Genomic DNA, 14399 nt, shown 5'->3' with positions numbered 1-14399 from the left:
TGTGGCCATTTAGGAAACACAGAGAAATAGTTGGGCCCAGAAATTAGATCCCGAGGCACGCTGGTGATTGGGGCATGAGGGTGCTTGGTTGCCATGGTAGCCGTGCCATGCCAACCTCCAGAACAGATTTGGCTGATGGGCCAAACTGAGAGCTCACTGAGGCCAGTTCAGGGACCTCCTCCCACTGGCCATGGGATTCCCAGGTGGCGTCGCTCAGTGACCTGAGAGACTGGGCAATCAGGTTGCCTCTGGCAGAATGCATTCGGGCTGGGGGGGGCCGCTGTTATCTCCTTTACAGGCAGTCTGTGCCTGCCAGAGACTTATCAAGCAGATATACCGGTATCCCAAACCATGACCATCACCATCCACCACCCCTCATTCTGCACCTCTCTACCTCTGCCTTCCTGTGGATCCAATACCTCCCACAACCCCACTCTTCCCTGTCAGAAACTTTCTATTCCTACTTACTCATTTTATCCTGTGTGTTACCTCTACCTTCCACAGTAGCTTCACATTATTCACTACGTACATTTCCCTCCTTTTCATAAATCTTCCTTTTCTCAACTATTTACACAATTATGAAAGCGGTGTGTTCTCCTTGTCTGCTCCCACTGGGTTCATGATTATCAGTGGATTATGTTTTTCACAGTCACAAACAGCTTTCTGACATGAAAAGAGTACACTTCTGACTTTAAATAACGTAAAATAGAAGATGTGAATTTATATAGCTGTTCTCCCAACCTCAAAGCACTTTATAGAGATGACAAAGTGTGGAGCTGGATGAACACAGCTAGTGGTTTGGTTAGCATGGTGACTGGTTTGCAATGCTGAGTGATACCAACAGTGTGGCTGGATGAACACAGCAGGCCCAGCAGCATCTCAGGAGCACAAAAGCTGACGTTTCGGGCCTAGACCCTTCATCAGAGAAATGAAGGGTCTTGGCCCGAAACGTCAGCTTTTGTGCTCCTGAGATGCTGCTGGGCCTGCTGTGTTCATCCAGCCTCACATTTTATTATCTTGGATTCTCCAGCATCTGCAGTTCCCATTATCACCAACAGTGTGGGTTCAGTTCCTGCACCCCCTGAGATTAGCATGAAGGACTTTTCTTCTCTCTCTGCACCTGGGATACAGTGACCCTCAGGTTCCACCAACAATTGTCTCCCCGCAATGAGGAAAGCAGCTGGGAGGACTACATGGCTTTGTCCTTTTGCCTTTTGATACGTACAGCAACTGAAATACCACATTCCCTTCCCTTCAAACATCCCATTTGTGCCACAGTTAGTAAAAACATGTGGTGCCCCACTTTGCTAGCAGCTCAGATTTTGTTTCTTCTCTCCAGCTTTGGCCCAGCTTTCTCTGCCTGAAGCAATCTGTCTTTAATTTGGTTTTAATTGCTTCCTGATGCATGTGGAACTTCAAGGCAAACTGTTAATTTTACTGTTCACTTACATAATTTTGGATCCAGCAGCCTGGCCTGTATTGATGTAATTAATGCCTGTGCACTTTTCCACACATTTTAATAAAGGAAAAAGCCTATTCATTTGTGTTTTTTTTCAGTGGCAAATTTTTAAACAGATGGACTTGATCTCCCAGAAAGGAGTGCATCTGGATGTTGTCAGTGATGTTTTAAGTGGATGTGGTGTATATGGACTTCAGTAAGGCATTTGATAAGGTTCCCCATGGAAGGCTCATTCAGAAGGTCAGGAGGAATGGGATACAGGGGAACTTAGCTGCTTGGATACAGAATTGGCTGGCCAACAGAAGACAGCGAGTGGTAGTAGAAGGAAAATATTCTGCCTGGAAGTCAGTGGTGAGTGGGGTTCCACAGGGCTCTGTCCTTGGGCCTCTACTGTTTGTAATTTTTATTAATGACTTGGACGAGGGAATTGAAGGATGGGTCAGCAAGTTTGCAGACGACACAAAGGTCGGAGGTGTCGTTGACAGTGTAGAGGGCTGTTGTAGGCTGCAGCGGGACATTGACAGGATGCAGAGATGGGCTGAGAGGTGGCAGATGGAGTTCAACCTGGATAAATGCGAGGTGATGCATTTTGGAAGGTCGAATTTGAAAGCTGAGTACAGGATTAAGGATAGGATTCTTGGCAGCGTGGAGGAACAGAGGGATCTTGGTGTGCAGATACATAGATCCCTTAAAATGGCCACCCAAGTGGACAGGGTTGTTAAGAAAGCATATGGTGTTTTGGCTTTCATTAACAGGGGGATTGAGTTTAAGAGTCGTGAGATCTTGTTGCAGCTCTATAAAACTTTGGTTAGACCGCACTTGGAATACTGCGTCCAGTTCTGGGCGCCCTATTATAGGAAAGATGTGGATGCTTTGGAGAGGGTTCAGAGGAGGTTTACCAGGATGCTGCCTGGACTGGAGGGCTTATCTTATGAAGAGAGGTTGACTGAGCTCGGTCTCTTTTCATTGGAGAAAAGGAGGAGGAGAGGGGACCTAATTGAGGTATACAAGATAATGAGAGGCATAGATAGAGTCGATAGCCAGAGACTATTTCCCAGGGCAGAAATGGCTAGCACGAGGGGTCATAGTTTTAAGCTGGTTGGTGGAAAGTATAGAGGGGATGTCAGAGGCAGGTTCTTTACGCAGAGAGTTGTGAGAACATGGAATGCGTTGCCAGCAGCAGTTGTGGAAGCAAGGTCATTGGGGTCATTTAAGAGACTGCTGGACATGCATATGGTCACAGAAATTTGAGGGTGCATCCATGAGGATCAATGGTCGGCACAACATTGTGGGCTGAAGGGCCTGTTCTGTGCTGTACTGTTCTATGTTCTATGTTCTATGTTCTAAGTACTGTTTTTTTCATTTCCCTGTGTCTCGGGATATGAAATTTCATTCGTCATGGCTGTCTGTCATAATAAGCTTAAAAGGCCAGATTCTGCTGACACAAACTCATCAATAAGGCACCTAATTAATTAAAAGCAAATTATATTTACTTGATATCCTGCCTCAAAACACATTTAGTAAACTGAGGTTTACATTTTCACCTGTGCAATTAAATACATCATTTCCAAATTATTCGCTGGATAGAACTTTAGGTCTAAAACCGCCATATGCATGCACATACTAAAAAGGACTATAAGGATGTGGAGGAAAGTATCAACTATATCTGATACACAATCGACTAATATTACTGTCAAACAGAAACCAGCAGGATGGATGGAAAATACATAGGGGTCTTATGCTCCAAAACTGTTAACCATGGAAATGATAAACAGAAAGAGGCAATTCAGTCCATTTTATCCATGCCAAGCCAATCCCAGTTGCCCTTTCTCATCCCATTTTCCTGCACACAGCCAATAGCCCTGCATCTTACTGACCTTAAGATGCAGATCCAGGTACCTTTTAATGGAGTTTAGGGTCTCTGCCTCTGACACTAACTCGGGTAGCAAATTCCAGATGCCCATCACCCTCTGCGTGAGTGGTTTTCCTTGCATCCCCTCTAATCCTGCTGCCCCTTAGCTTGAATCTATGATGCCTGGTCTTTGAACTCTCACCCCAGGGCAACAGGTTCCTCCTGTCTACTTTATCTCTACCCTTCACAATCATGTCACCCCCTCAGCCTTCTCTGTTCCAAGGAAAACAATCCTAATCTCTCCAATATCTCTTCAAAACTACAATTCTCCAGCTCTGGCAACATTCTAGTAAATTGTCTCTGCCTTCTCTCTGGATCAATTACATCCTTCCTGTAATGTAGTAACCAGAACTGCACACAATATTCCAATTGTGACCTCAACAGTGTGTTATACAGTTTCTTCATTATATCCCTACTTTTGTATTCTATACCTCTGCCGATGAAGGAAAGCATTCCATATGCCTTCCCTACAGCTTTACGTACCTGCATTGCTCCCTTTGGGGACTAATGCACTTGTACACCTGGATATCTCACTTCACCTACCCCTCTCAGTATATTCCCAGTTATTGTGCATTCCCTTTTACTGGTTGACTTCCCGAAATACATTACCTTACAATACCAGAGGTGAACTCCATCTGCCACTTTCCTGTTCACCCCACCAACCCATCTACAACATTTTGGAACTTACAGCTGTCCTCTACGCTAGCCAATACACAGTCAATTTTTGTGTCGTCTATAAATTTCCTAATTGTGCCCTCCCATGTTCAAGTCCAAATTGTTAATGTGTAAAACAAACAGTGGGGTTCCAACACTGAACCCTGGGGAACATCACTTGAAACAGCGCTCTATTTGCAAGGGCAGCCAATGACCGTTCCCCTAGTTTGCTCTTACTAAGCCAACTTTGGACCCAGTTCAACACATTACCCTATTGTCCCTCGGGCTTTTACTTTTTGACCAGTCTGCCTTTTGGGACCCTGTCAAATGCCTTATTAAAATCCGTGGAGACAACATGCATTGCACTACAATTACAACATTAATCCTTTATTGTTAGGTTGAGTTGACAGGTTGGTTCAGAAACTTTCATAACAATTAAGTGGCATTTAGATGTTCACTTGCACTGCTGTAGCCTCCAGGTCTATCCTCCAAAAGCTGGAAAATGAGAATAATGTAGTCAGATTCTTACTGACTAGCACAGGCATGATGGGCTGAATGGCTGCCTTCTGTGCTGTAAATATCTGCTGAGTCACCCTGACAAATTGTCCCTGACTTTGGTCGTTCATTATCTGCTTTTAAGCCCAATTTTCTACAAGCCTCGATTCCTTCTCCTCAATGTTCCTGGCATGGTATTTTGCCCATGTCATTGCTAAAAGACTATGTATGGCACACCCGCCTCAGCATAAAGGTCAGTCACCGTACTCTTACCAGGCCACGGGGCTGCTGTCTCATTGGAGAGAGATGATTGGTGGTGGTTTTAACTTGAGGGTCAGAACCCCTCAGAGGTGAGGGAAAGGGTGTTGAGTAGGTGAACTCTTCATGGTAACATCAGCCAGTACAGCAAGTGAACTCATGCTACTGGCATCCCCTACTGAAAATCACACTGGGTCGGGCAGTGTTCATAGAGAGGGATTAAGCTGACGTTTCAAGGCTAGACCGGAAATGTTAGCTTTCTCTCTCTCCCTCTCTCTCCATGAATCCTGTCTGACCCTTGTGATCTCCAGCATTTTGTTGTTTTCAGCACATATTCCAGCATCTGCAGTAATTTGCTCCCACTTTTTACACTGCACCTACAACACAACCTTCCCTTCATCTCTCAGAAGCACCAGTGAGAAATAAGTTCATTGATTTATTATCACAACAACAAAGAAACACCTCAGAGCGATTCCAAATGTGTTACAAATGCATATTTTAATTCCATTGTTGGTGGACAAAATGCAGGTGTTACTGCTGAAATGTGTCAAGTACAAAGGCAATGATGATAGATGATTGCTCTTGGCCCAGTTGTAACCTGTCTATAAACGCATTTATAACAGCAGGGTTGGAGTTCCGACTGCAGGAGGCGAGCGTGAGATTGCAGCATTCACTGTTGCATTCCGAGAGTGGGCGCTGTTTCTTTGAGTCTGCATTCTGCCTCTGGGTTAGGAAGATCCAAATTAAAACATGTAAATGTCCAAGGTCAATTCACTCTAACAGAAGCAGTATAGAAGCTGCCGAGGTCTCTGTACATAGAATTTCAATACAAACATAGACCTTTCCAAACAGTCTGCATTGTGGCTCGCCCTCCGGTGTAACCATCGGTCTTTATTTCATGTGTCTTTCCAGGAAGTCTCTGCTTCAGTCACAAGCTCTGACATATTGCAGTTCACGGTCTCCACATAAACAGACTGCCCCACATTTAGTTCCTTATCTCCATGTCCTCACAACCCCTCACTGATGGTCTTTCCATGAACTCTGTCCTAGCCCTTCACCATTTCCAACAGCTCATATCAGATCAGCAAATCCCCTCATCCATTTTAATAAAAACAGCCCCAATCCTTCAGGTCTTTCCTCAGTTTTTATATAAATATTTGCCATCAAATTTTGATATTAGATACTAAGCCACTTGACATAAAACCCATTATTCCATTAGTTTTCTTTATGGCCTTAATCTGTTTGTAATTATACTTTTAATCTTATACACTCAGAGATGTACAGCATAGAAACAGACCCTTCAGTCCAACCTGCCCATTGCGACCAGATATCCTAAATTAATCTACTCCCATTTGTCAGCATTTGGGCCATATCCCTCTAAGCCCTTTCTAATCACATACCCATCCAAATGCTTTTTAAATATTGTAATTGTACCAGCCTCCAACACTTCCTCTGACAGCTCATTCCATACACTCACCACCCTCTGTGTGAAAAAGTTGCCCGTCAGGTCCCTCTTATATCATGCCCCTGTCACCTTTAAAACTATGCCCACTAGTTTTGGACTCCCCAACTCTGGGAAGAAGACTGGGGTTATTCACACGACCCATGCCCCTCATGGTTTTGTAAATGTCTATATGGTCTTCCCTCAATCCTGGAAGCTCCAGGGAAAATAGCCCCAGCCTATTCAGCCTCTGCCTATGGCTCAAACCCTCTAACTCCAGCAACGTCCTTGTACATCTTTTCTGCGCCCTTTCAAGTTTAACAACATGTTTGCTATTGAACAGAGTACTCCAAAAGTGGCCTATCCAATGACCCAGACAGCCTCAACATGACCCTCCCAACTCTTATACTCAAGATCAATAAAGGCAAGTGAACCAAGCACCTTCTTCCCTACCCTGTCTACCTGTGACCCACCTTGAAGGAACTATGAACCTACACTCCAAGGTCTCTTTGTTTGGCCATTCCTCCATTGATCCTGCAAAATGCAGAGCAAAGCTTTAGTGTTTTCAGCTGACCCACTATACTCCTGTGCAAGTTCCTCCAAAAAGGTTTTGCCCATGAGACACTTACGAAGAGGATCACTAAATTAAGTCCAGAGATGAAAGGCTTGTCTTATGAGGAGAGAGTGACCAGTTTAGGCTAGAGTTTAGAAGAATAAAAGAGATCAGATTGAGTATTATGGGATGTCTAGAGGGATTGATAAAGTAGATGTAGAAAGGATGTTTTGTCTTGTGGGGCAATCCTGAACAATAGATCATTGTTTTAGAATAAAGGATAGCAGATTTAGATAAGAAATAAGAGCAGAAATAGTACTTGGTCCCCTGAACCTGTTCCACCATTTGACAAGATCATGGCTGATCTTCTCGTGAACGCAGATCCGCTTACCCGCCCACTTGTCATAACTCTTAATTCCTTTACTATTCAAAAATCTATCTATCTTTGCCTTCAAACAGTCAATGAGGTGGCCTCAACTGCTTCACTGGGCAGGGAATTCCACAGATTCATAACCCTTTCAGGAGAAGTTCCTCCTCAACTCAGTCCTAAACACAGATAAGGAGAAATTACTTCTCTCAAAGAGTTATAAATCTGTTGAATTCACTATCCCAGAGTGTGGTGGGTGCTGGAAGACTTGAGGAGGTGATAGGGAGATTTTTAAGGAGTAATGGGGTTGAAGAGTTATAGAGAATGGGCAGGAAAGTAAAGTTGAGACCAGGATGAGATCAGCCATGATCGCATTAAATGGTGGAGCAGGGTTGAGGGGCTCAGTTGCCTCCTCCTGCTCCTGGTTCTTATGTTATTGCAATATTAAATAGAATCATTTTGTGGAGGAAACATGTAAAAATAGTTATTTCTATTGCAATGTGATGTGTTTTTTTTTAAAACAAACAACAATCCAAGGGCCCAGACATTTTCAGAGGAGCCAGAGAGCAGAAATTGGCTTTTACCGTGGAAATGATCAGAGACAGATAAAATGGGAGTTGATCAGGGAGTGGCCAACTGATTAGCCTTCAGCTACAGCAGCAGCCCCTGTCCATCAGCAATGACTAATGAAACAGAGCAATATACCCACCAGACTCTGATAAAGATCTGAGTGTGTCAAATGGCTTCCCAGCCAAAATGGGCTCACCCTAATCATTTTGGCTGATTAGCGGTGCTTGTCTTTGAAGTGTTTTTTTCAGTATGGAGATGGAAGGTAAAGAATTTGTATTCTGATCTCTTAATGGACTTTTAATCATTCGGGGGTTTGCCCATTGCCTGATAATAGAACAGTAAAACAATTCCCCTCAATTGCACAAAACAGAAGTTCTTATCCCTCTTTTCAAATCCTCCCATGGTGTTGGAGCACAGCTTAGGGGAAATTTTTACCCTGGGCTTCGAATACATTTTGATCTGCAATCTGTTTCAAGTGAAAGCAACTACATGTGACGTCGGCAGCTTATGATTTGTTTTCACACAAATAACGCATATTTCTCACAGTGAGCTGCTGAAACGGATTGAAATATGTCTTGCAGATCCAACCATATTTGAAGCCCAGAGTAAAAATTCGTCATAAACTGTTGCAGCAAACAAACAAATTTGATCAGTCTTCGATATTATTCATAGCACAGAATCAATCGTAGAACACTGCCCCCCCGGCCAACAACATAGAAGCGGGCCAATCAGCCCATTGAGTCTGCGCTGATCCTGCAAAGAGCATCCGGTCTACTGTATACTGTGTTTTATTGACTTAATCAGAACTAAGGGTCTACAACTCATGACATTAGAGCAGGAATTGACTGAATGGCCTCCATTCAGTACAATCATCTCCAACCTTGAGTTTCAACTCCGCTTTCCCTCGTGCTCCCATTAGTCCTTGGTCCAAACAATCTGCTCTATCCCAGCCTTAAGTATTCTAATATTGGGGACTTTTCAACACTTAGAAACAGCATTCTACAGGTTCACAACCCTCCGAATGAATCATTTCTCCTCATCTCAGTCCTACATAATCATCCCATTATCCTGAGACTATGCTCATGTCTAGTGCTATCTCCAGCCTCTTCAGCCCATTGTGCCTACCGCACTCATTTAAGCCTGTGCAGCGAGATCGCCTCTCGTCGAGTGTTGAGGTGCTTTCAGTGTGGGTTTGCTGCAGAACGCAGATTGCATTCGCGTGGAGAATGCTGTGGAAATGTTCCCCCCGTTCTGGTAAAAAAAATTGGTGGAGATTGCTGCTGTTTTCTTTCTTTGTTAATAGCTGACTTTGTTGTTCCTCCTTGTACCTCTTTAAAGGTCTCACCTCCAGGATCTGAAAGATGTCACGCATAAGATCCATTACGAGACCTACAGAGTGCGACGATTGAACGAGAGCAATGGCATCAGCAAGGGGTTGCCGAAAGGGAATAATATAGCCACCAAAGAAGATGTGGACATCAATCTCTGAGACCCTGCCCTGCCAGCCAAGAATAAACTGTGCTTTCAACATCTCCTCTGCATTGTACAGTTTTCGTATTTCAGATAGAACTGGAGACAAAAAAAAGTGTTTTCTGCTTTAAAGGAAGGCTGTGGGCTTTGAGAGTTTCTATGTAGATTGTTTAATAGGCTGGGGTCGGGGGTGGGGGGGGGGTGACTTTGGGAGGGAGGTGGTTATTGAAAAAGAATTGTAATTCCAAAACAAGGTAACATGTCATCACGATCTTCTCTGTATTCCATTCTGTCAGTAGCAACGGGCGGGGTTTAAAATATAAAGCTGGTGTGCTTAGAAGAGGACTACTCTGTATGTTTATGCCTATATGGTTCTTGCTCAGCTGCAGTATTGCACAATGGAACTCCTGTATTCGATGGAGAATGTAGCATCGTGACCAAGTTTGTTAGGTTAGTGTCTTGTATGACAGTGGAGCTCACTGAGCTAGACAAAGCCTCACCTTGAGCTCTCTGGATTATTATTCCCTTTTAGAAAAATACTGTGCTTATCTTGTAAACTGCCATCTTTGTATTCATGAACACCTTTCTCCTCACTCACTTTATACCTTTCTATCGCTGTCTGTCACTCATTCACTCTATCTCTCACGTACTTCTCTCTCTCTCTCTGTCTTCCTTTCATGCTGCCGTAACGGGCTTCTCCCGGTCACTTCCCTACCCCCACAAAAATTCAAGACAGCCACATTTACATTAGGTGACTGGTTTAGGAATAAAACTATACCGGTCACCCCTCAATGCCCTGAGTTTTGAACTCACTAAAAGGCAGCGGCTTTTGAACTGTGTCTTTCACCAGGGGTGGGATGGAGGGTGGGGGAAACTGGAGTCACTTGGCTGACATGGAGTCGCACAGTCGATCTCACAGAGCGGGTGTTAAGGGGGTAATTGGAACCATTTATACCGAAGGCCCCTGTGGGAAAATGGACCGTTTGTCCTCAAAGTGAAGCACAAAGCAAAATTTCACAGCCCATTCACAAGCCAATCCTGTATTTATAATAATCCAAGTGCATTAGCAAAAGACCCTTATTTGAGCCATATCCACAGTGTATTACACAACATTTGGTGCACTACAATGGCTGGTGTTTTAAAGGGAAACAGCTCCCAGGGTCTGATTTTTCAGCATGCTTAACTCCATGGAAAGGGACTTCTATTTGACTGAAGGGCCAACAAATTACAGTGAAACTGCCTGAGAACTGATCTAGACTGAGGCCTGGCATTCAAGGTCAATCTGAAACACAATTGGGCATGGTCAAACAGGTCCAACAATCGACACCCACCTCTAATGAAAGAAGGATTAAAAAAAACAACCGTGAGATTTTGGAACTGAAATAGGCCTTTCAGCCCGTCAAGTCTGCTCTACCATTCAATGAGATCATCTCAACTCCACTTTTCCTTACAAGCTCATTGATGAAAACTCTGTTTCCTCCTCGAATTTACTCAGTGACCCCGCCTCTACAGCCTTCTGCAGCCATGAATTCCACAGACTCTCAACCCCCTGAGGGAAGAAATTCCTCATCTCTGTCTGAAATGGGCAACCCCTTAATCTGAGATGATGCCCTCTGACCCTCGATCTCCCACAAGGAGAACCGACCTCTCCATCCCTACCCCATGAGTCATGCAGGAAACAATGGAATTTTTGGTGGTCACTCATACTCTCCAGCCCTTACTGCCAGTAATAGATTCTACTTGTTAGCGGGCAGACAGGCAAACCCTGGGAACGTTAATTCCAATTCATTGCACACAGTGTGTCTTCAGGGTTTTGATGAGATACGTTACTCATGAAAAGGTGTGGAGAGGCTGAGGGGGCGCATTCGAAAGCAGTCTGGAGTGCTTTGTCAAGCCAATGTTGTGAATTGCGACCGCGCGTGCTTCAGTTTGAGAAGCTTTCCACACTCCAAAATGTAAAAAGTTAAAAAAAACTGTAAATTTTTTAGCTAATTGTTTTTCTACACCTGTATTTCCACAAGCGTTTGACATGCCTGAGGGGAATTAACCACAGAGAAAAACACTTGTAAATGCCAATGAGTCATGCCTCCATTGCTGTGTAACCCAGTAGACAGGTTGATAAAAGATGATTTAATTCAGTTGTAGGCAAAATGAAAATATCACCAAGATCATTTAAAGAAAATGATTGCATTGCATTGGAGGAAGAAGCCCTTTTTCTAAACACACGATGGTGAGTGATGTTTTACAAGGAGATATTTGTTTGTTCTGAAATGTTTGATCTTTATTCTCAGGCAGGTAGGAAAAAAGTTCAGTCTGAATGAGTTCTGTCAAATGGTAGCCATTGAATCGATGAATTGTAAGGTCATGCTCCCCATCTCCATTACATTCTTGCCTGTGTACTATGCGGTTTTTGATGTAAAATGATATTTCATTCTGCTGGGAACCCTTCTTATGAACCAGGAGAAATATATGAGGTTCTGGATATATGAGGTGGTGTTGGGGGTGGGGGTGGGATGTGGACGGATGTGGGATGCGGGTGTCGAGGTCCTGGACATCCTTTCCTAAATGCCGCATTGCCCTGTTGCCTGGGGGACAGGGGCAATTCGAGAAGGTGGTTCCCTGAGACAGTTGAGGAAGGGTTACCCAAATGCAGCAAAAGAATTCAAAAAGAGGAGCATATGAATAAATAAAACAATAAAATTACATTGAACTCTGTTTTAACAAAAAGGCCTGAAAGGAAAGCTATGCCAGTTAGTAATTTACACAATTTGACAAAACAATGCCGTCTCTCGAAATTTAGCCTTTCTATTTAAATATTCTCCATTTTGTGATGGGTTTCCTTCTCCAGCTGTCATAGAATCCCAGCAGTGTGGAAGCAGGCCATTCAGCCCATCGAGTCCACACTATCCCTCCAAAGAGGATCCCACCTAGATCTAGACCCACCCCCTTGCCAACCTATTGGATGACATTTGATCCACTCAACTCCCTCCCAAAATGGCAAAACAATAGACTGAAGCCCCCACTTTGTAAAGTGCCCACACAGATGCAATTATGTTTTCTGAGTTATCTAAAAGCAATGGCTTCGGATGGTTATGCATACATTCAACACAGTTGTATCATTGTAGAATGGGATACCTTTCCAAGATATTCTATATATTAAGCATAAACCTCGGTATTTCTGAATGATGAGCATTGTTTAATTTGGAGCTGTTTCTGTTTTACTATGTTTTGGAAACCTGTAGCTCTATTAATGAACACCCTCAAGCTCTACACCATTGGTGAACTGTATGGGATACTGGGATTAGTTAGCTCTTTAGACCTACAACACTGACATCTACAGGAACCTTTACTACACTGCAGGCATTCTTACTGAAGTCAATAAAGCACAGTACAGCAATATCATCCTCACTTCTTCCCATTGGGTCAAAACCGAAATAACTGTGGATGCTGTAAATCAGGAACAAAAACAGAAGTTGCTGGAAAAGCTCAGCAGGTCTAGCAGCATCTCTGAAGAAAAAAAATCAGAGTTAACGTTTCGGGTTCTCTGACCAGAACAGTCCTGAGGAAGAGTCACTGGCCCTGAAATGTTAACTCTGATATTTTCTTCACAGATACTGCCAGACCTGGTGAGCTTTTCTGGCAACATCTGGTTTTGTTCCTTTTTCCCATTGGGCCCTGCAAACAGCCTTAAAGTGTGAATTCAAACAGAGATAAGTGCACCTTATAAAGTGACATACATAAATGCAAAAGTAAACACTGCTTTGTCTTTTATCCTCACATTTAAATGGAATTGGAAGCAAAATGGAAAAACTCTGGAGATGTCACTGCCTTCAACCACTGAGATATTCTGTTTGTCTGTTTGACAGTTTTAGATATTTTAATTTACCAAGATACGTTGCGAGTAGGAGTTCTTTCTTTAACAAGACCAGCCTACATGTAGAACTGTTTTGAGAAAATGTTCAATGACTTAATTGAAAATTCATTTGTATCTTTTTTTAATGTTTATTATAATTAAAGCTTTTTAGGTTTTACGGTGAGGTTTCTGCCGTGCGTGTCAACAAAAATCATTTGAATTGTGGTGTCCTTTTATTTTGAAAGAGTTGTAACGCAAACTAACCCAACAGAGTTGCTGTTTATCAAATGTATTACTTTGCCAACTGCTGTTAAGGTAACATTTGTAATAAACCTGCTTTTTCTCTGTGAGTGCTGTCCAGGGGGATGGATACCCACTTTAAATTCCAGCATATGGGCTGTGCGGATGCGAATATCTTGTAAAATCCAAGCATTAACTGCAACTCGGCGCGTTCCGTACTGTCTGCAATGAAAACCTCTCCAACTTGCCTAGAATTAAGCTTTGTTTTAACTCTCTCGTTTTTATCAAAGCAAAAATCTGTGGTTAAATCCCTGTTTGCACATAAGGTAATCTTTTACTTACACTCCATATTTATCAAAAAAATTAAACTTTCTCTTACGTTTTATGGGGAAAATATCAGAAAAAATTAAATTTTATATGTTCATTTTATGATCAAAATAAAATTCTGTCTGCTAGTTAAGGAGTGTTTATTGTTTCTTGAGAAACCTGGAAAAATTGTGAAAATCACCCTTTGTCTTAAGGCTGCCCTTTCATTCGAGTCTAATCTGACAGTTGCCATGCCTCAGGTGATGGGAGAGGTTGAGGAAGGGCAATCCTTCATGGTAACCTCAGCCAGTGTAGGATTTGAACCCATGCTGTTGGCATCACCATGTGCAGCAAGCCAGCTGTCCAGGCGACAGAGCTAAACCAACTACTGTTGGCCACTTACTGCCCTCAATGACTGTTATTGGCTTGGCACAAGGGGGGAAAGAGTTAAATATGTGTCAACAAGCCATCGACTCTATTGCTTAGTTAAAACAAGTCACACCGGAAAGGGTTAAAAGCAGGCATGCAATTCATACAAAACCAAAATCTGTGCGGATGCCCACTAGGTTTCACAGACATTCCCTGAACAGTAACAGAAAATGAGAGAGAACAGGAGCTCGTGCTGACCAGGCGACTCCCCAGATACTCCGTGTAATCTCCAGCCCTCCAAGCACTGGGTCCTCCACTTCGGTGAAGGTTGATTTCTGGAGTTTTCACTGCCCAAAATCCTTAATTTTTATCCTTTTTCCTTATTTTCCCAAACTGTGTGGTGTCTTACACCTTGTTGTTTCATCTGGTGAGCCTGTGTCTTTTTATTCTCG

At 43.2% G+C, this 14399-nt stretch overlaps 1 protein-coding gene across 8 annotated transcripts in view; it reads left to right on the top strand.

The window, feature by feature from the left end:
• LOC125462212 (neuronal-specific septin-3-like) overlaps positions 1-9357 on the top strand; it is a 411217-nt gene extending 401860 nt beyond the window's left edge. For all 8 annotated transcript variants that reach the window (XM_048551946.2, XM_048551945.2, XM_048551949.2 and 5 more), the window contains one exon: positions 9048-9357. In XM_048551946.2, coding sequence (XP_048407903.2) covers positions 9048-9198 — 151 coding nt within the window. In that variant the 3' untranslated portion in view covers positions 9199-9357. The remainder of the gene's footprint in view (positions 1-9047) is intronic.
• The last annotated feature ends 5042 nt before the right edge of the window (positions 9358-14399 follow it).

This window comes from Stegostoma tigrinum, chromosome 23 (assembly GCF_030684315.1).
Source record: "Stegostoma tigrinum isolate sSteTig4 chromosome 23, sSteTig4.hap1, whole genome shotgun sequence".
NCBI lineage: Eukaryota > Metazoa > Chordata > Chondrichthyes > Orectolobiformes > Stegostomatidae > Stegostoma > Stegostoma tigrinum.
The sequence above is the reverse complement of the archived record's forward strand: the minus strand, read 5'-3'. Positions and strand labels throughout refer to the sequence as shown.